This window comes from Protopterus annectens, chromosome 1.part0 (genome assembly GCF_019279795.1).
Source record: "Protopterus annectens isolate FY-2018-M chromosome 1.part0, PAN1.0, whole genome shotgun sequence".
Classification (NCBI taxonomy): domain Eukaryota; kingdom Metazoa; phylum Chordata; order Ceratodontiformes; family Protopteridae; genus Protopterus; species Protopterus annectens.
Genome location: NC_056725.1, coordinates 1485597496 through 1485620915, shown reverse-complemented (window position 1 = coordinate 1485620915; position 23420 = coordinate 1485597496). Strand labels below are relative to the sequence as shown.

The window sequence follows — 23420 nt, the reverse complement described above, 5'->3', positions numbered from 1 at the left end:
TAAAACCTGGCAAGATACCTCATTAAGTACCACTGCTGAAGTCACAGCTGTTACGCTTTGAAAATGTAAAAAACTAGTGCTATTAAGAAAATTGCCTTTTTTTTTTTTTTTTTTTTTAATTGAATGTTTAACAGTCATTCATCATGCAACCTCCATTTTTAACAGCTCTGCCATTTAGTAGATTACGTAGTTAGTTTCAGTCACTATCTCATCAGGTTCATACTAGACAGTCAGTGTAGTTGACTGTTAGACCACTAAGTTATTGAAATCCCAGAGTGTAGCATTCCCTATCCATAAGGCTCAGGCTACAGAGTTCAGGGTTGAATTTATGAATCACCATATATATATATATATATATATATATATATATATACACACACATACACACACACACACACACACACACACTATACACGGCGTATGTGTGTGTGTATATATATATATATATATATATATATATATATATATACACATGTATGTATATCTGTGTGCATGCTCGTATATGGGTACAAGACAGTTCATTGAATTGCCTTTACATAGAATCATAAATTACTTAAAAAATTAATTGAAAACATACTTTGTTGAAAATCAGTTTGGCTGAATCATTATACACTGAAAAGTATGCCAGACTCTTGACACACTCTGCTAGTGTGATTTATGATCTTAGCTTTGCAGAAATTACAAGACAAAACTAGTTTAGCACTTGTGTAGATTGCAGATGCCCATATTCATGCTGTACCACCATCTCTAGAAGTTTGTATACCAGCAGATTCACTATGTATGGCGTGTTCTCTTTTCTCTGATTGTGCAACTGTGGAGTTGGTATATTTAAGCAGTGGGATGTGTGGTGGGGAGTGAAAGTCAGCCACATACGTAGTGCAGGGAGGCTTGCTCTCCTGCAAAAAGGGAAAACAAAACTTTGAAGAAGTATTTACTGTTTATGAAATTTTGTGTGAAGTGTGATCCAGTGAAATGTGTTTTTGATGAAATGTGTTTTCAGTTAATTTTTTTCAGTCATTTATGATTATACAAAAAGGCAATGTGATGAAAATTATATGTACTAGGACATACATTGCATGGGAGCAGTACTTTTTGTTTGTGTTTATATTAATGAGTGAAAAATCTGGTACAGCTGATCGAACCTTACCATCTTTTTCTCAATGAGTTCATGATACAGTGTTGATTGAGGAATACATCCTTTCCCCACTGTAACGTGGTCTCAGAACTGGTATGTATAATTAGCGGTGGGTGTGGGGGTGTAGGGTGGCTTGCCCCTTTACAAAATAACACTGCAGTTTTACTGTTTTTACCAATCCTTTGTGGAATGCTGTTTCTCTTCAAGCATTACTTGTCGATCATTGGTGGATTGCCAGTTTGCATTATTGCTAGATGGTGATGGTTCGACATATGTACATGCATAGCTACACACACACACACACACACACACACACACACACACACACACACACACACACACACACACACACACACACACACACCTGTGTATTGTTTCATTGAAAGTAGGCTTGACTGAACCATAAATGGTTGAAAAAAATAACTGAAAAGTGCATTTGATTGAAAAGCCATTTCATTGAAAGTTGTAGACGTGTATAAATTGTGTTTCTGGTGTCTTTTTTTATTTATTTATTTTTTCATGAGAGGGCTTAGAAACATAATTTGGAAGATTTTTTTGTGGCTTGGTAATGCCCATCAACATGTTCTCTTTGGTTCTATAGAGGTTTATGCAACACAGTGACACAGTGGATAGTGTTCTCATCTCATAGAAAGAAGTTTCCCGGTTTGATTCTTGGCTGGGGTGCCTTCAGTGCAGAGTCTGTATGTCTTCCCTGTGTTCTCATGGGTTTCCTCTTGGTGCTCTGGTTTGCCTCCACTTTCCAAAGGCATGTAGTAGGTGGATTGGACACTCTACATTGCCCATAGGTGTGAGTGTGAAGTGTAGAAGAACTACTACGACAGAGCTAGCCACCGGGCTGTGTAAATGCTTGCATTAGATTGTCACTGTTGAAGTCGCATCCTGACCCTATGTGCAAAATTGGGAAAAATGGGTTGTGGATGGATGGGTTGTGCACCAGCAATGATTCATTGTGTCTATGTATTTGTTTTTTCTCCATGGCTGTGTATATATCTGTCTGTTGTGTGTGTGTGTCTGTTGTGTGTGTGTGTCTGTTGTGTGTGTGTGTGTCTGTTGTGTGTGTGTGTGTCTGTTGTGTGTGTGTGTGTCTGTTGTGTGTGTGTGTGTCTGGTGCGTGTGTCTGTGTCTGGTGCGTGTGTCTGGTGCGTGTGTCTGTGTCTGGTGCGTGTGTGTATGTCTGGTGCGTGTGTCTGTTGTGTGTGTACTGTAGAATGTTTTCACTCAAATGGCTTTTTCAGTCAAATATAAATAACTGCGGTGGTGGTGCTGCGGTAGCGTTGTTGCCTCACAGTAAGACGTTGTCCTGTTCGATTCTCAGCTAGAGCGTCTTCTGTGTGGAGACATGCGTGAAAGGTTGTGCATCAGGGCTGGCAACTCGGCACATAAAAATCTACTGCCAGTCAAGAGTTCCGCTGTGGCGACCCCTAACCGGGAAAAGCCGAAAGACACAACAAGATAGATATATATATATATATATATATATATATATATATATATATATATATATATATATATATATATATATATAAAATGCATATATGTGTGTGTGTGTGTGTGTATATGTATGTATGTATATATATATATATATATATATATATATATATATATAGGTTCATACGTACTTACTAGGTATTGATTTGTGAGATCTTTAGGAGCCTAACCATACATTCCTATGAAGATTTTAGCTGTTGCATATTAAGTGCAAATAACCCAGAAATGAGCAGAACATTTACATGTTGCCCCTATCAGTGAGGGACAAGGGTTCTAAACCAGGGGTGCATTTGCAGTTACCCATCCATTCATCCAGGTTGTCTTTGAGTAGTAAAGGGAAGTACTTTGCTTTATCTGTCAAGGAAAATGGTTCCAAAGAAAATATAACATACCTATCCCTCGTATGTGTACTATCCTTTATATACTGCATTCCATTTTTTATGTTTTCAGTTCTAATACAGCTTTGGTTTTAGTCCTCTACTCTTTAGCATATTGGACTGTGGATTCCAATATGCTTTATTCTTTTTTCAATTGTAATTTTGTTGATCACCTTTCTTACCTCTTGGCCCAGGTTGTGGCTGAAAATGTTTAGTTGACCAGTCCATCTACTCAATTAGAAGGTATGTAAATTAATAAATTCTTATCATATATCTAAAAAATGTGCCATGGAAGTTGAAGGGCCTGCCATAGCAGTGTTAGAGCATCAGTTGCCTAGAAAAGCCAAATTATATCTTGGAATGCAATTTACATGCAGTTTCTGTAAGAATTCCGCTTACTTGCCTGCCTTTTTACTACTGGTTGTGTACCTGACAGTATTACAGCTCATTATTTTTTTCACCTTATTTGACTAGGGCAGTGGATTCAGTACTCAACTTTTTACTGGTGTGGTACTACTGCACTCTGACAATTCGGGAGAGTATCCTCATTAACAATGGCTCCAGGTAAGACATTTTTGCATCATTTGTCAAGTCAGAACTTCTGTCTTATATTTGTAAAGAGAGAAAGTAGAGAGACAAGACAGTTAAAGCTGTTCAAGCAATGTCGATAAACATGACAGTAAAAGGAATGACCATTTTTGAAATTGGGACTCTGCTTAATTGTCAGATACAGACATACTTTTCAACTCTCCAGATTTTTGCAGAATGTCCAGATTTTTTACTATGCTTGGTCTGATCCTCATGAAATTTGAAGTTTTCCTTCAAATCATTGAGGAGTGAAGTCACTAAATAATGGCATATTTCAGTTTCAGCTATCATATACTTTAGAAAATAGACACTAATACAAAACCTTGTATTCTAGCAACTTTCTAAGTTTGTAAGAGCAATATTTAAAAAAAATCCCTATTTTTGGGCCTCTGTCTCACATTATTTTTAGCTTTGCCCAGATTTCTTGCAGTTGACATCTATAGGTACAGATCATTTTAGAAATCAAGCAATATTGGGATCTAAACTGTGAAATCTGGCTGTTTTTCTAATGAGAAGCATGTATATTGGTGGGTTTAGAGAGACATAGCTAAGTGCTGTTGGCCACTGCATGTGTTTCTGGCTTGCTCGCATTGAGATTAATGTTCCTGGTTGCCTGTCTGAGTTCTAAGTGCCAGAAAAAGTCTGAGAGGTAGGATTCAGCAGTCAAAAGCCAGCTGTTTCATTCCAGACAAGAAGGGTAGGGTTTAACACTACAGTGCCGTGGTCAAGTATTTTACAGGATAGTTAACAGATGACATACACGAGAGATATCTGGAATCATGCATGTGCTGTCACTTCTGCCTCATGGTGTTGTATGGTGGAGTTCATACAGTAGGTGAAAATCTTTGGCCATCTGATGGCAGTTAATGATTGACCCTGGTCCATCTATCTTCTCTTTCCAGGTAGTCAAGGGTCTGATAGATGCATTGCCAGACTTTCAGTAAGTGACTGTGGGGACAAAGCAATGATAGTATTGTGTTAAAATATTTTTCTGTTATAAAATGTCACCAGATTCTTGAATGTTACTTTGTTAATTGAAGAAATCTCCTGGCAAAAACAGAACCATGTACTTAAATGTATCATCTGCTTCTGTGGTCTAATCTATAAAATGTTGATTTTTCTGTCTGGGATGCCGTATCTGAATAATGCTACCTATATAAACAGCTGTATTCATTGCAGGTACTGCTATTGTACACTAAATACTAATATACTGAAACTCCCATGAGCACTAACTTGACACTGTGTGTGAGCTGCAGTAAAGAAATTGTGTTCTTTGAAGCATGGATTATCCTAGGAAATATGAGCCACTATTATCTAACAGTTGATTATGTTTTCTGGCATGCTGTTTAGAAGGGCATGTGGCATTAGAATTGCAATTAGTGATTAGAAGATGACTGTGTCCTCCATTATTTGGTAAACATTCTGTAAGCTGTGCTGTCCATGAGTTGTGTACAGTAAGAAATGTTTCTGTAAACTAACATGGAGCATTGAGACAAGCCAAGTTAATAAGGCTAATATAATTACTTGTGTGCTGTGATCTACAGTTAAAAATGTATTCTTCCCACCCTCTGCAACATCAGCCATGTGTCTGTCCCATTTTCTCCTAAATTCCTTCATTGTGTTTGATCCTAGACTCTCCTCAAGATGATTTCAATGCATACACCTACTTTTCTTTGACACAGTTAGAAACTGGTAGATCATCTTTCCTAGGATAACCCATGCATTAATTTTCATTTAAGCCTTTTTTCTTTCTCCCTTCAAAGTTTTTCTCAAAACATTCTCACTCCCATGTTTTAAGATGGCAGCAGTTGAAAGTGCACAGCAATGTCATTGGTAAGGAGGTACTTTAAGTAATTCCAGGCTGTGATTTTACAATATTGTATTAAGGCAAATCATACAAAGGATTTACATGGGCCACTCCTCCTGGAGATAAGTCCATGCACAAGATTCACATTCTACCATTTTACCGTCCCCCACACTAGCAAAGGGTTAGGTTCACACTTCTTGTCTGCCTTCATACATAAGGAACATATGAGGTGTTCATCCTGGCTATCTTCATTTTGTGCACTTAACAGAATTTCACTATTGCCATCTAGTTTGAAATGTTTCACTTCTATATTATTGCTGCTACTTTAATTAAAAAAAAAAAAAAAAGACTAATTTCCCAAGTCATCTTTGGATAAATCTTTTGAAAGTATTTGACAGACTGAAGGCCTTGAAGTCCATCATTAAGTCTTTGTTTCACCTCTATTGTTTAAAATCTTTTATCTTCTATGCCACATCCACCAGCTTTAAAGGGCTTTCATCATGCTGTCCACAAAGACGCATCTTACATTAAATGCTACTAGAACATAACTTACATTTTTTGGAAACCACAAAAAGCTGAATACACTACCACTGCAGCTCTGCTTCCCACTCGCATATCCATAGAGCAGGTATAAGTCTTTCAAATACCTTGGTATCAGACCAAACACCTACCTACCTTTGCCTAATCCATGTAAAAGGTAAAATTAACACTATCATCCTATATGGGTGCCACAAAATTTGATGTTCCCTATTCACACTACCTCAGTGACGTATGGATTCTTTGCCTGCACAGATACCCATGCTGGCAGCTTTCTGGAGCTCAGAATCCCCTACTGTGATCCTCTGTGATAGGGGATTAGCTAAGAACCTCCCATTAAGGAAGCCTAACCCCTGTCACATTTAGTTTTTAGTGCCGTAGGGCTCACACAATTGAATCTCATTAGCAGCCAGCATTGGAGAATTACAGTTTCCAGACACAGATAAGATCCCCATTGGGAACTTTATTTCTTCTTCATTATTATTATACTTTTGTTCTCTACCTGTTTTATTTAAATAAGTGTGTGTTAAGTTTTTATTTTAATATATTTCCTATTTACTACTGTTATTAATTCCTCTGAGAATTCTCAGTACTGTGTTTGTATGTTTGATACTCATTTTAAGAAATTATGAGGCATTTGTAAAGTGTTTTATGACTTGTACTGGGAAACTGAAGCTCTGTGGTGTCAGTTAAACACTAGTAGAGGTCTGTTGATGTGATGTTGTCCCATCTTGCCTTTATTCTTCACTGGTTGGGTTCAGAACCAGTCTTCGGTTCCGACTCGACCGTGTGCAAAAGCTCGAGGTCTTCCACTGGCTCATGGCTGTATCCATATCCCATCATGCCCTAGTAAAGCTTCCCAGATCTCGTTTGCTGCTAAACAGACTGGATACTTCCATTTTGGCTCTAGCTAAGTTGGAAAATTTTTCTTACTCATTATTAACATAGTGTTTTGGCTGTTTAATAAGTTAATTAGTGTTTAAGTAGTTATCTAGTTAGTTTAGAGAGTTCACTCTTCTGCTTTGCTTCTGGCTGTCATTTTTCTTCGCTAGCCCTGTGTTACTCCCTATCATAGCTTCAATTTAGTGTTTAAAGCCCATTTCTAGTTGGAGAACTTTCCTTTCTCTATTTTACATTGCTTTTTACACACCCATTTAATTTAGAGTGTTGTAAAGAAACTTATTGCTCCTGTTACTTCTTCCTAACCTAAACCGGCAGCTCGTTTGATTTAGAGGGCTGCTGTTACCCATTTAAGTTAGAGGGCTATTTTTCTCCGTTGCCCCTCCCTTTTGACTAAGCAGCTTTATTTCATTTAGAGTACTGCCACCCCTTTCCTTTCTTCTTGTTGCTGTTTAAAAAAAGTTTTATTTGTATTTATATATATATATATATATATATATATATATATATATATATATATATATATATATATAAATATAAGTGTATAGTATAGTGATAAGGAGGTTGTACACTTTTCTTACACTTGTTTGTTAGTATACTGATTATGTCTAAGGAACAGAAGGAAACTAAACCCTCTGGATACACTATTTGTGTATACTGGCTAGGAGCTTTGCATCTGCAAGAATCCTGTTCTATTTGCCACTCTTTTAGCTCTAGAGTGCTGCTTGAAAGGAAGAACAAGCTTATACTGAGAGGTTTACTGAAGTCCCCCTTCACTGAAGGATTAGAAGGTCAGCGCACTTCAAAATTGACCAAGTCTCCTTCATCAAAGTCTGACAAATCTGGAAAAGGTCATCTTCTTCTTCTTCTGGCCAATCAGAGCCAGCAAAAAAGCTGACCAAAGATGCATCTCTGGACCTTAAGATTGTTGGGTCTGGAAAATATCCATCATCTGCTCCTTCAGTATCGATGCCAATAGAGTTTAAATTATGGAGCCGGTCCCCAGAATTGGTACCGGTCTCCCCTACTTATCACTTCTACTACAACCAGTCAGATCTCCTGCCCCTTCCTCTCAGTCCTCCAGGAGTCTTTCTGATGATGACATGGATTGGGTGGTGTGCAGACTTTTAAGGACACCGACACTGGCCAAACTGCTATCTGCTCTGAGCCTGAGGGATTTGGAACCAACCAGGACCTCATTTTCAACATGATTCCTCCTCTGAGCAGATCAGCAGAGCCTGAATGTCTGGAGCCTTTCATTGTGGAACCATAGGTGTCAAGACCTATTCCAAGATCTTTGGGCCTGACATCTGCTCCGACATCCTCTGTTCTGTCTGAACTTGAGGAGTCTAGGAGCTGACACTCTCCAGTTGGGTCCAGGGAGGAGAGTCTGATCGGACATTTGTCGTATCCGAACTTGCTTCTCGTGGCTTCGACATGGGTGAGTTCGGCTCCTACATTGCCCTCTGAGCCAACCCCCTTGGTTCTGGGGATGTCTTCTGGCTCTTCGGAGCCAAAGGTGTCATCGGATCAGGGGAGGGGGGGCTTTCGAGGTGATGAGGAGACTGCTGTCTCCACAGACAGTTCTGCTGTTAGGTCCTGACATTCTTCCCCCAAAGGCACCGGTGTCTGTCTCGCCACCACACCATCCACAGACACCCAGAGACCCTAGGCCTCAGGATGCCCCATCAGGTGAACCCCTCTCTTCCAAAACCTCTCCAGAATACCCTTTTGAAGAGGTCCCTCGTAAGTGACTTTGCAAGAAGAAGCATTTAGACTCCCCAAGAGGAGTCTGTCACTTCGGATACAGACCTCGATGAGTCAGAAGAGTCCCCATGGTCATCCTCTGAGGATGTCTCCTTTGCTGACTTCCTAGAAATCCTTAGAGGCGGCTGGAAGCCCATCAATCCTTCTGAGAAGGAGTCTGTATACCTGAAGGCTTTTATGTTTACCCCTTCCCCCCCCTTCCGCCACTTGGGTGTCTTTGCCTTTCGATGAGCTCATGGAATTAGTCAGTCGAAAGGTGTGGGAGTCTCCAGACTGAGTGGAACCTGTTCCTCAGAGGCCAAACAAATTTATTACTGCACCTACAGATGGAGAGTTTCTTACAAAAGGTGTTCCAGTGGATGCTGTGGTGGTGGCATCAGCAGCCACCAAAAAGAAACTTTCAGAGACATCCTCGTCTGTCCATCTTCCGAACAAGGAGTCTCGTGTGATAGAGAGATACGGCAAGGGCATGTTCTCTTCAGTGACTTTTGCACTCAGATCGCTGAATTATCTAACGCACTTTACTAGACTACAAAGAGATCTCCTAAAGGAGCTACAAGATACTCTACAAGGTTCAGTAGCTGCAGGGGTATCCGACAAGGTTTCCTCTCAGCTTTCCACCTTAAATTCTGTGGTTAACTCCCCCATGAGGCTTATTTCTTACGCAGCAGATGGAGTGAGCAGGGCAGCAGGTTCAGGAGTGTCCCTGAGGAGACCTTCTTGGAAGCGCTTATGTGACTTTGTGAAACACTTTAAGTCTACTTTTGTTAATGCCCCCTTTGATGGATCATTCTTCTTCGGGCCAAATGTTAAGGACAGACTCACCAGGCGTGAGCAAGAAGGAAAAACTCTCTCTGCTGTAAGAGTCCATTTTTCCCTACCTTCTAGACCATACCCAAAAGGTCAAAAGGGAGGAAAGATGTGGTTCTGAAAATCCCAGAGTTTTTCAGGGCACACATAGTGACTCTTCCCCAAGGGCAGAGGGGGAAGTAGTAATGGGAGACCCCGTCCACTCAGCAGAGCGGGTCCGCAAAATCAGGATGACAGGGATTCATTCAGTGGTAGGCCCTTTCAGTGCTCCTGAATGGGGGCCCATCTGTCTGTCTCTGGAGGAAGCCAAGGGTTGCATAGATTTTTACCAAGAAACCTGGCTGGAAATAAGACAATTGCATTTGAAATATCATATCCAGAGACTACTCTATACCCTTCTCCCTTCCTGTCCCAAACATAAAGAACAGCCTGGATGTTCCACCCAGTCAGAGGGAACAGGCAACTCTAGAAATTCAAAAGTTGCTGGACAAAAGAGATGTCCAAAGAGTCCCCGCAGATCAAATTGGATCCGGAACTTACTCAAGGTTCTTTTTAGTGCCAAAGAGGACAGGGGACTGGCGGCCCATTTTGGACCTCAGCAGATTAAATGAATCAGTAAGAAAGACAAAGTTCCAGATGGTAACACGGGTCTTTATTGAAACATCGAATGCTGAAAACAGCAAACGATGTTTCATCTACATATTTTCAGCGAAAACTGAAAATGTCGAAATAACAGAACAGCGATTTCCTAGGGAAAGAAATCACTGTTCCAACCAAAAAAAAAACATTAAACACTTCCAAACACATACACACGTACCCTAACCCTAATTGTACCCCCCCCAAAAAAAACAGTAAACAACTGAATACACATATGCATGTAACCCAACCATACATCTAACAGAAAAAAAAAGTAAACATTTTAAAATATATGCATTTACCTTAACCCGCACCCTAACCCTAAGGTCAGTAACTCTTGCACATTTATGTAAACAGTTCCAAACACGTACACACTTACCTTAACCCTAATTCTACCCCCCAAAACAAAAGTAAACAGCTGAAAACACATACACACACACGTAACATGCATCTAATGCAAAAAAACCCCAGTAAACACTTTCATATATATGCACTTACCTTAACCCGTACCCTAACCCTAAGGTCAGTAACTGTTGCACATTCACGCTCGGGAGCTATACCGGACAAGGGACCACACTACAGTGCAGAACACGGCAAACCAGCAAAGTGGTCAAGCGACTTCTTTCCCAGGGAAAGTATTCGCTGAACAGCCACTTCACTGTTTTGCCTGTTCGCTCTTTACATGTTGACAAAAACGCATTCGACAAAATGCGTTTTCATCCTAATAGGAACCCGGTAACACTACAGTTGATTTTTCCCTTTCTTTGAAAAGACAATTGGATATGCTTTATAGACCTTCAGGATGCGTATTACCACATAAAGATGGACAGGCCATCTAAGAGTCATCTGCGCTTTCGGTTGGGAGCCAGTCATTTCCAATTTCTGGCTCTGCCCTGTGTTCTCACTGCAGCCCCCAGAGTGTTCACCGAGTATATGGCAGTGGTCACGGCTCACTTGAGACATCTAGGATTCTGAGTGTTTCCATATCTAGATGACTGGCTCCTAACCACCACCATCAAGCATCTACTACTAAAAACAAGAGACACCACATTACTTCTCTGCTCTCACCTAGAATCCCGATAAATTATGAAAAATCTGCATTGTTGCCATCTCACTATTTCGTTTTATAGGGGTAGACCTAGGCACAACAAAAATGATGGCACAACTTCCTACAGAAAGAGTTTTAGTTCGTGACTTCCAGTCTTAATCCTTCTTTCCAAAAGAAGAGTACAGGCAAGAACAGTTCTGAAAGTCTTGGGAACCATTGCTGCAGTGATAAACTTAGTTCTATTAGCACGAATGCACATGAGAATCCTGTAGTGGCTACTGTTCACTCAGTGGTCATTGCAGGAACTACCCATGTGTCTCCAAATTCTGATGAGTCCTGCAAAAAAGACCTTCGCTGGTGGCTTCACTCGACTCACGTGACAACAGGTCGACACATTGTCCTTCCACAGCCTTACAGCCTTTAGCCAAAGTAACCACAGACTCCACCCAGGTAGGGTGGGGGGGAGGAATTACCTTGGGAGGACAGTCCAAGGCACTTGGCAGGATCACAAGGCCCATTTGCACATCAATGTCCTAGAGATGAGAGCGGAGCTTTTGGCATTGCAGGCACTTCAGGACTCTCTTCCGCTGGGAACTATTGCAATACAGACAGACAAAATGTCAGTTTGGTACATAAACAAGGAGGAACCAGGTCGTACCTCCTTTGTCAAGAGGCCCTGAGAATATGGCAGTGGGCGACCTCCTCCCAATGCTTTCTGATAGCGATGCACATCCCGAGGACATCTATTGTGATAGCAGACAAACTCAGCAGAGCGAGTCTGATGCCTCACGAATGGTCCCTAAAACAAGAAGTAGCAGAAAGGATTTTCCGCAAATGGGGCCAACCCTTTTGTGACCTTTTTGCCACATCCATGAATGCCAAATGAGCAGCTATTTTGTCCTAATCCCCCCCCTCCGGGGGACTCACCATGGCATGCACTTGTACATGATTGGCCCTCGGGTCTCCTTTATGCCTTCCCTCCCTGTCCCTTGATACCCAAAGTTCTTCATAAAGCCAGCTCATTGGGAAGCGGTCTGATTCTAGTTGCCCAATAACTGGCCTTGTCAAATTTGGTTCCCCTTCCATTGGCCTCATCTCCAGGAGGAGCCGTGGGTTCTGGATCCAGTTTCAGCCCTTCTAACTCCTACTTCGGGATCGCTCCACCCCTCTCTTCAAACCCTCAAATTGTCAGCTTGGCTGCTCCAGTTCCAAATATAGCCAGGCTCCTTAACCTTTCTCCTTTTGCGAAACATATCTTGATCTCGTCTCATAAGGCTTCAGTGAGAAAACTATACATGAACGCATGGAAAAGATTCTCTTCCTGGTCATTAAGAACTCACATTGATCCCTTTTCTGCCCCAGTAGGTTCTATTCTTGAATTTCTAATGAAGCTATTTAATGAAGGCACAGCTGCAGCCACCATTCAAGTCTCATAAGCATTGATATCCAGTTTTTATATAAATGATTTAGCCCCAAATCTGATGTCTCAGACTGTGCAAAGCCTTCCTGAAGGGCACTGTTCTGTTAAGACCTCCAATTAAGACCCCTCTACCACCATGGGACCTCAGCTTTGTTTTGTCCTGTTTGATTCTTTCCCCCTTTGATCCTGCATCTTCCTGGATACTGGATCCCCCTTAGAATGACACCAAAAACTAAGCCAATTGTTGAAGTCAGTTATTTTTTTAATGGTATTGTGGTATCATTCTTGGTGAAGGTAGGATGCTGCTTAGGGCTAGGGTCATACCTGCCTGGGACATGTACTCTGACAGCTCAATCATGTCTATCTTCATATAGTCCAGAGAGGTACATCTCAAGTCATTCACACCAACATGAACAATGACAATCATACTTGCACCTGTTGTGGAGAGACTTAAATGCATGCGTCCGTGCGTGATGTGGTGGATTCTGACACCTGACAGACAATTGACCGTGATCTTCTTGTAGAGCCTGGTGAGGGTGGACATCAGTGTGTCTCACACTTGAGTCGCCAATGACTAGTATGTTTGGTTTAATGTTGTGCTTTATAAGTATGAGTTTATGCCTTATGGGCTGTGTTTGCGAGACACTGGTGTGTTGTCTGTTGTCTGTGATGTGTTTGGTATTGTGTGTGGAATGTCTGTGAGTGTGTTTTGGAGGTCTCTGCTGTTTAGGTAAGTTTTTATTGAAGACCTCTGTATATGTGGGTATGTGCTGTACTTGGCTATGTGATATGGGTGGTTTGGTGTTTGTGCTGGCAATCTCTTCTTTGTCAGGGGTACTTACTGAGGCTCGAGAGAGCATGGATTCCAGTTTACTGATACAGATTTATCTCTCACAAGTAGAAGAATTTTGTGCTAGGAGAAAAGGGTTGTCAGTGAACATGAGGCAGTTGCTACACTGTCTCAGTATGCCCATGTCAACCAGGCTGGCAGGAGAAACTGATGGGAATTGTCCAGACATAGTGTTCTGAAACTTGTATGGACTTGGGGAGAGAGGGTTTTGATAAGGGTTTGTCCACAACAGTGTAGACCACAAAAACCTTGTTAAATGTAAAATAACTGGCCTGAAGCACAAATGCGAAAAACAAAACTAAGAGGGTTAGAATAACAGACAAATTTAATCAGGCTACTAACAAGCAGTTATTGGGTAATTGTTGTTATCAGCAAACAAGATCTGGGAAGCTTTGCTAGAGCATGATGGGATAGGGATACAGCCAGAAGCCAGTGGAAGACCTTGAGCTTTTGTATACGGCCGAGTCAGAACCGAGGATCGGTTCCGAACCCAACCAGCAAAGAATGAAGGTGAGATGGACAATATACATGGAACATTATGGTGAGTACATAACTTCTTTTTTCTGTTTATCTGTTTTAGTTTAAAGTTCTGACAGGAAAATATTGCATTTTTTCACTTTCATTATATGATGTTTACTACTAGTTTAACAGTTATAACCTTTTACATCATTAAATTGTAATTTTTAACACAAATTACCTTATTTGCATTTTATGAACAGATTTTTTTCATTTCTTGCAACGGAATCTCTAAATTCTTATTTGTGGTGTTTCAGAAGGTTTCTGTTTTAAGGTTATACATTTGATTTTTTTGTCACTATTTAGACAAACAAATTTTACTTGATACTGTGACTGTGTGCTGCTTACTACACCGTGCTAATTGTAGAACAAGGCTTAGCACAATTTATACTGTTTCTGCTATATTTTATGCAGTTTAGCCCTATTTGCTCTCTGGGAACATAGTTTATATTTTCTATTGTTGCCCTTAATCAGCCTTTAATAGTGTCAGTGCATTATTCTGGATGGTGTTCTTTTTTTCCCTGATTAGATAGATCCTGATATGGATGCACACCCCCCCCCCCCACAACAAATCTAGTTATACCTAAAAAGAAATAAAGAAAAAAAAAACATGCCTCAGCCTATGGCTTGTCAATCTGTTGCCTTATGCCAGCATGCGGACCACTTAGCTTTTTCCCTGGCATCCTCTAGTGTGAGCTTGCAGCCCTCTATGGTACAGGGGTCAGGCACATCATCTAAGGCTGTTCCAGTACCTGGTTCAGATGTGGGAGAATCAAACCCTTTAGGTGCAGCAAAGTTCGGGGTAAGTGACCCTTGCAAGGCATAATACTCTCCCCAGATATGTTGTCTTCTAGTATAGTGCTTAGTAAGAAGAAACAGAAACCTCACACTACATAGAATCAGGTTATTACCATGTAAAGAGTTTGTTTCCTTTGCCAAGAATATTTTTGACAGCCAGCTTCTCTCTGAGGCTATACTTCTATTCAAAATGACTACCTTCTCTACAGATTGGTCTAATACTACAAATTTTACTGGGAACTCTGATGCAGATAGCAGTGAACTCAGAGTCCATCCAATCTGACTTTTCAGTAGGTGATCTAGTTCAAAAATCCAAGCAAATGTTCAACTTTCCAGAGATGCTAACTAGGTTTAGAGCTGTATTTGACTGAAAGCAGTCTGGAGTTATGGCAGAGGTTGACAGAGTTTACAGTCTTATTGAGGATGAGGTTCTAAATATGTTGGCTTTTCCCCCTCTGCTACCAGCCTTAGAAGACATCTGTAAATCGGGTATTGAAGGAGGCAGGAAAATCTGCAAAAAGAAAATCTTATGTTTACCCATGGAAGAGGTTTTCCAGGTGATACCTAACTGATATCAGAGGACCTGGTATGATGTCTTTTCCTCTGGTTTTGAAATATTTAGGCGAACTTCTCAATGATGACTTATCTTATACATTTATCAAGATGTACCTTGCAGCCATCTCAGCTCACTTAGTATATTCTTTCTAAATGTATTGTGTTCGGATATGCTACAAATTTTAGGAGAAAGTGAATCTCATTGCATGGGTCCTCCTAAAATTTATAGCATATCCGAACAAAATACATTTAGAAAGAATATACTAAAACACTACCTTAAAGGGCTTCCTGCTCCTGTTTTACCCAGCCCCCTGTGTTTTACCAGCCAAGCTATCTCCTCTGTTAACACCATAGTTCTCATTCTAATAGAGCCATGTTACAAAGCTGCTCTGCGGTGTTGTACATGTGCGTATAACTAGTTAAATAGGTTTCTTATGTCTTTATTGTTAATATGTGCTTAGAGATGCCTGATAACAGCATTGGTAAACCTCACAATGATGTACACAGTTTTATTCCTAAGCAAGAATGTGCATGCTTATATTAATGTTGCAAAGGAGATTTAACTGTCCAGTACCTATTGGTGTATAACACCCTTCTTTGTATGCTGTCTTTTGTTCTGCTGTAAAAGCTGAACTGTAAATTCCTTTCCTTATACTTTTCTTTTGTATTACCATGCTGTGGCTGAAATGGGTCCATGTGGGGTGAGTCCATTATTCCAGTTAGCAAACTTTAAATATATTGCAATCAAATTTGTACTCTTATCAGGGCAAGTGACAATTCAGAGGTAGTATGCAACTTGATTCACAGAAAAAAAGGTTAACTTCATTAAATCCAGACACCATTTTAACGGGTAAAACAAAAATTATGCTTTTCAGTTCCGGTCTTCACTAGTTTAGCCTGATCTTTTCTGAATTTCACTCACTTTAAAATCTACTAACACCTTTTAATAAACTTGTATACGGATAGTTACTCCTTATTTTATTAAATATGAAGACAAGTTAGTGTGCAAAGTAAAGAGCTGAAAGTGGTTTTGGCTTCATAATGCCCTGTCTCAGATGTGCTGCCCTGCTTACTGCCTTCTTTTCCAAAATGAGCACATTTACACTTAAACAATTCAGAATCATATTTGTAAATTAATTATTTTATATCCAGAACAAAAATGTCACTACTGTGGCTTAAACAAAATATGACTGGATACTTTTCTGTCACCAGGCCATATTCTGTTTTACATACATAACCTTTAAACTATTTTTTTTTTCTGACTCCCTGAATGCACCACTGGTGCCTACAGTAGTGGTTAACAGACACTTTGACACCTTGTGTATTCGTTCAACACACCATCATGATCCATTATAAATACCAAAGGCTGTATCAGTCATACGTACCATCATCTGAAGTAGTTTCCCACTTTGTTGAAACAGTTGCCGAGTTGTCCTTTTTCTCTTTGCAGCTCAGGCAATATTTTCAGAAATGCTTCTCCATGGCTTGCACCTGTTTCAACTGCCTTCTATACTGTGCTCATTCATGCTATTTCTGTTCACCACGTAGTGTAATGTGGTAATATACTGACACTTAAATGAGTACATATTAAGTATGATCAAGTAGCATTAATCAGTCCTGTTTTAGTAGCCCTAATTATCCACTGCAATGGATAGTGTTACTTTGCTGTATATTTATTGGTTTTATATTTGTTAAGTGAGTACGTCTCATAATATATAGACATCTGTTGTATCATCTGAGCTGTAGCTGTGATTGCATTATTTGTGGGTTAGAGCAAGTCTGTAACATTTGTCAGAATTCTAGTTATTTATTTTTATGCATTCTAGTTTAATTTACAGTGGAAATTAAGAATGCAAAGTTACCATATCCAGGTAGCAGACTATGCTCTTGAGTGACTGTGTTACATCATTAAATGCAGTATTTTATACACTTGGAGTACAGTTTGGGTAAGGACATTTATGCACTCCCCATATCTTGAGGTGGACCCTTTTACCAAACTCAAGTTACTGACTACACTTCATACACGCTTTCTGGTGATGATGGTGGAAGAGGGGAACTGCATGGGTGCGATGACATGACCATTTCTGGTGAAGAAAGGAAATCACTTTGGAAGGTTAAAGACCTCTTCCCACCACAAAAGTGAAATAAATCACTTAGGAGAACATTTGTACATTTATTATATTATTCTGTGTTTCTATAACAAAATGCTGCTTTTGTTAATTAAGGCAGGTATTCTATCTTAATAGTGGACATTTACAGCGGAACTGTTGCTAAGTTTGAAGTTTCCAGTACCTGTATGAACTTAACTAGCCTTTTTCCATTAATATCTGTATATGTAAAGCTTAATTTAACATAATGTTAACTGCCTTTGTTCCATTCAGATATTGCTATTTTTCTTGCCTTTTCCTTTCAGAATTAAAGGCTGGTGGGTGTTCCATCATTACATCTCAACATTCCTATCAGGAGTCATGCTGACATGGTGAGTTGCGTTTAGTTATACTCACTTTCTATTTTTTCAAGACTTGACTGTGGACAGAGTAATATGCAGTAGTTCTAGTATTGTGTGAAGTCAGTTTGAAGAGACTGTAGACCCATTGTATCCTCCCCATTTCCAACTCTACTCAGTTTTTCTGGTATTGTAGATTGCAAATCTAATGTCAAACTACATGAGTGCTTGGTCCATTGTGTCAAACTAGGAGCCTCCCAAAGAATGTTAACTTGCAAAGTAAGTTATGATAAAAAAAAAAATGTAGACGTGTCACTGTTCCATCCTGGGTTATTGCTGAAACCTGCTTGTTTTTATCTTTGAGGGTTTAACTGGTAGCTACCAGAAGATGTCTGTGGAATGAAACAACAGGTTTGCTGTTGTGTGTCCATTATGAAAGTATAGAATGAGTATAATGTTCTTTCAGTTGTTGACCAGGTAAGTGGGCTAACTTTTATAAGGAACTCAAAACAAAAAATTCAGGTACAAGGAGCGCCACGAATGTATGTACCACCACCGGAAAGTTTATTATTCACATAAAATCCAAGACGAACCATACAATTCCAATAAAACGCTTATCACTGCATTTTGCGTTCACAATAGAAATTCATCAGATTAACTAAAGCCATTAATCCCATCATGCCTTATATCCTTTCTAATTCAGATCATAATCCAATAGGCTTCATTGGTTGGAGCATTTGGCTGTCTGTTTGGGCACAGATTTCCGTGAATTTTTGGTTTAGTTGACTTTTATAAGGACCTACTTACACCATGACCAAGGTCAAAAGGCGGGTTGCAGTAAATATAGTCTAGCATAAAAGGTTATGGATCTTGTCTAAGTGATACTGATCAGGTAGTCCTGGGTTTGATTCCTTCAGCCTATACCTGCATAATGTGTCTCTGAAGAAGTCATTCAACAAGCCCAATACTTCCATTTTATCCTAAATAGGCACTTGTGTCTAGTTTGTCTATCCTTTTAACAAATTAAAATGGTTAATAAGGCATAAAGCAGTATTAATGCAGACTTTCTGCAGATGGTGTCCAGCAACGACCCCCCCCACACACACACACATATCAAATTCATCATATGTACAACACCATGTCTTATCCCTTTAGCCTGTTATTTACATTTTCTACTTTGATTCAACTCACTAAAGCATTAAGCTTGACATATGCTTCAAAGGGATGGTGTTTGAAAGGCAAGAAATAATGATTGTCGGAGACCCTAAATGTTTTTCATCAGATAACTTCTGCAGTTGCCATAACTATATGGGATGCTTCATTCCATGGATCAGATGTCTGGGCAGTTTGCAAAGCTTTGGGCTCCTTCTTCATGCCCCATAGATCAGCTATTATCATGAGTTTAAATACGTATAACAGTGTAAGTCTGTGCTTAATTAAAAGAAAAACTCCTTTCTCACTAGTAAAGATAACTGCGTGTCCTAGTTAGATTAGGTTTTAAATACATGCAGTTCGTTTGACGTGTGAGACAGAAGGTCAGCAAAGTAATCCAATGAAAGAGAACCAAAGGTCCAAACATCGCAAATATCAAAGCAGTTTATTCTAAACGCACACAAAGCTTTCGAGCTCAACAGACTCTTTATCAATGTAAGTTAAAAAGTAATATTCATTACTTCTTTTATACCATTCCATCATTTATAAAGATCAATTAATACATTTAAATATACCAGTTTAAAGCAAGGTCATCTAATTATCAATTAAATAGCAACAATATATACAAAATCAACTTTAAAACCTGTATAAATCACAATATAAACACAGTGGCCATATTAAAACTGTACAACATGTAAAATACATATAAAATATATTTGATTACACAGTGCAGTTATATAGAATCTAATAAAAATCTGTTTCAACTTCATAATTGCTTTACTATTAGTTATATTAATACATGGGTGGTGTGTCGGCTCTAAAATAATTTATACATTTATCTATTTGATGTCACAGTGGTGCAGTGGTTTGCATTGTCGCCTCACAGCAAGAGGTTCTCCATTTCGATTCTCTGCTGGCATGCCTTCTGTGCGGGGTCTGCATGTCCTCCCTGCTTTCGTGTGTGTTTCCTCTGGGTGCTCTGGTTTCCTCACATATTAAAAAGACATGCATCTGGAGCATTTCTTCCCAGGCCTTCGGTGAAAATTGGCTTGTTCCAAGTTTGACATTCCTGGTGAACAAATCTTAAATAAAAATAAATATTCTGCATATTCTGTTTTGTTTATAATATCCCCTTCTCTACTTTTTGTAAATACTTGTTGAAAATGCCTAAATTTGGGAACACTTCACAATACTGAAATCCTGAAAGATCGAATTTCATATGGCCGAGACCATATGATCGAACTTTCGGAATCCCGACATTGTGAACAGAGATCTGCATACAGCACAGAACGGGAGAGTTCCCTGTTGCTCACTTTAGTGCAATCTCGTCGGAATATTTAAGTAGTGGGGGTGTGGGGGTGCAGGGGGCCTGCCTCCCTGCAGAAACATTTGAATTGTTGTTTTTTTTTTTTTTTTTTTTTTTCAGAATTTCGATATTCCGAAACATCGATCATATGGTCTCGGTCATATAAAATTTGAAGTTTTGAAATTTCGAGATTCTGAAGTGAATCCCTAAATTTGAATATATGTCTGTCATCACACTGTGTAATATGCTTATATAAAGCATTGGTATCTACCTTTTTCCTAATCTCTGAAAGATGCAAAGAAATTCAATCCTTTAATTTTTGGTTTATCTTGCCTACATAGAAAGAATTACATGCCGCACAGTTAGCTACATTTTTCACTATTACAGGTGGCAAAGGTATTAAAAACTAAAGTTTGATTAGTAATGGTATGTATAAATTCCTTCCAGTATTGATGCATTTTATAGAAAACACAGTTATAGCATGGTACTGTAGCTCAATTCCTAGAAATAGGTCTACTTACACTCTCGTTAAATGATAAGTCCTTATAGCATAAAAGCCACTTTAGATTTTTTCTTGTAAATAAAATAAGGCTTTTCTCCTGTTCTTATCAGTTCATTGCCAGAACGTAAAATAAGCCAGTTCCTTTGGATTATTGTTTTAACATGACTAATACATCTGCTAAATTTCATTAGATATTCCACAGGCCATTTATCACAATTCTTATTAGCAGTACCACCTGTATGTACAGCACTATTACCACCAAGTACATAGGGCCCACCCTTGCCTACACACTCTGCATTTACTAAATGCATGTTATCTTTTTTGATCTTTTAATAATTTGATCGTATCTTCTAGAATGAAAATCATCTGCCATATTACTTATTTCACTAAGGAATGCACCATCCAAAGTATTTAATGTACTTGCACGAAGAAATTGTCTTTTAACACCGCCCTTATAGATATGTCTCAGATGCATGCTTTTAGCATGAACATACCGAGTTGTTTGTACATTCTTCCTGTGTATAGTTGGATGGAAGTAATTGTTCATATACATAACAGCAATAGCCAGAAAAGTTATTTTCTCTGATGAGAAATTTAGTTTGAAATCAAGAAAATTAGTGGTTTCACTCAGTTCACTACAAATAATTTTAGATTTTCAATACTTCTAGTCCACAATAGAAATAGATCATTCACAAAATGTTTATAAAAATTTAAATTATTATTCCAATAATTATAACATTTTCTGTGTCATAAATGTGCATTTCTTTCCATTTTGCAAATACTAGATTCGCGTGACTATTTGCTACCGGGGTGCCCATTGCTACCCCTTTTAACTGGTGGAAGCAGTCATTATTAAATAGAAACATATTGGTTAATATAGCAATAATCGTCTATGTGGTATATTGAAGATTTACCCATGGTTCATGTGGTTGAATTACAAGGGCAAAGCAGATGTGTCCCAGATGATATAGGAGTTCATTTCATTAGAGAGCTACTGTTGTGAATGAGGAGGATATGCAGTTAATACTAAGTTGTTGAATCTTGTAGAATTTACCCTACTTTAAAACACAACGGTCTCAGACTTAGTAGCACGGTGTGAGGGGTAAGGGAGGAAAAGCCCCAGGAATTGACTCTTGAAAGGCTTTTCAGTGAATTTTGCAAATTTTTTTTTGAATAACACCGAAGTTTTAAAAAATAAAGTATCGTCTCTTTAGATAGAGAGAGATAATTTATTGTTTTTGTCATGGTGTGTATGTGTTAATCTGCCTGCTTATATTGAATCTGGAAGAATAAGGTGAGTGTACTCTATACCAGCTTGTTAAACCTTTGCATTTTTTGGTGCATGCATGCATGACTGTATGAATCATTATTGGCTTTAACTGCTTGGATGCCTCCATGAAGCATTGCTGGCTTTAACTGTTTAGGTACTAAAAACTGGAAGGAGAAATTATAATGGGTACTGCTGCATATGCTGAACTGAGGAGACGTCAGTATTTTTCAGAGTGACCTGATTAAAAGCTAGTCTAGGTGAGAATGGTGATAAGTGAAACTTCTGTGCAACTGGCACCCATGGTATGGTGCAGAAGTTTCTAATAACATAGCAGTGAAACAAAAGTCTCTCCATATGTTTAAGAAACTCACTTGTGTGAGAACCACCTAATGTAAAGAGACAGGGCTGTACTGATGGAAGGGAAGAAATTGACTTACTAATTGGAGATGAAATGTGAGGTATTAATTAGTGGAGATGTTGGGAATGGTCGCAGATTATATGATGACTGTGGGATTTTGAAGTTGATATTACTGTGCGGGTTCGTATCATATGTTCGAAGATTTAAAACTTCGAATCACTAAAGGTCGACCTTTAATGATTGAAGTTTTAAAACCTTGAATCGTATAACTGAGATCGCCATAGAGTGCAGGAAGGGAAGATTTCCTTTTACTGCACTGTAGTGCGATCTCAAAGTTAGTATATTTAAGTAGCGGGGGGTGTGGGGGTGCAGGGGAGCTTGCCCCCCTGCATAGAGCATTTTTTGGGGGGGCTTAAAATGTTTTTTTGGGTTTTTTTTGGCATTCGAAGTATTTAAAAGTTCAATCATTAAAGTTCGAACTTTAGTGATTCAAACTTTTCATACTTCGATATTATGATATAGACCATACTGTGATATGATTGCAACAGTCCTTGGTAGAAAGCCTAAGTGAAAATATATGGGTGATTCCTAAATGTTAACATTCTGATCACAATGTAATGATGCTTTACACTCATTGTGCCTTGTTACTTACCTCAGCACTGTTTTAACTTATGTCTCTCTCTCTCTCTCTCATATATGCCATTGGTTGCTTTTTTTGAGATTGGAATATCATTACCAACATCAAACTGTTTTTTTTTTTTTATTTCAGGCCAGATGACCTAATGTACCAGATGTTTCGAAACCAGTTTCTCTTTTTTACAATGTATCAAAGTAAGTCAACTAACTCTGTTTCAATTTTTGCTTGCTTGTGCTGGTGTTGGTATAATTTTAATGCTTCTTGAACCATTAAAACCATTGCAAAAACAGTAGTCTCAGATGTGCTAACCATTGGCTAAAAATGTTATATATGTGGTTGAGTCAGGTTCTTCAACTGACCACATTCATCTCCCTTGTTGCATGTCATTAGCGGAAATATTCTTAATAGACAAATCTTCTATATCTAATTTCCTAATACACAAGTCATATCCACACCATCTTTTACGGGCCTGTTTCTGCATATCTAACTAGTTATG

At 39.0% G+C, this 23420-nt stretch overlaps 1 protein-coding gene across 2 annotated transcripts in view; it reads left to right on the top strand.

The window, feature by feature from the left end:
- TMEM120A (transmembrane protein 120A) overlaps positions 1–23420 on the top strand; it is a 499311-nt gene that overhangs the window by 260875 nt on the left and 215016 nt on the right. For both annotated transcript variants that reach the window (XM_044067697.1, XM_044067688.1), the window contains exons 6-8: positions 3496–3585; positions 17667–17732; positions 23057–23118. In XM_044067697.1, the coding sequence (XP_043923632.1) occupies positions 3496–3585; positions 17667–17732; positions 23057–23118 (218 nt within the window). The remainder of the gene's footprint in view (positions 1–3495; positions 3586–17666; positions 17733–23056; positions 23119–23420) is intronic.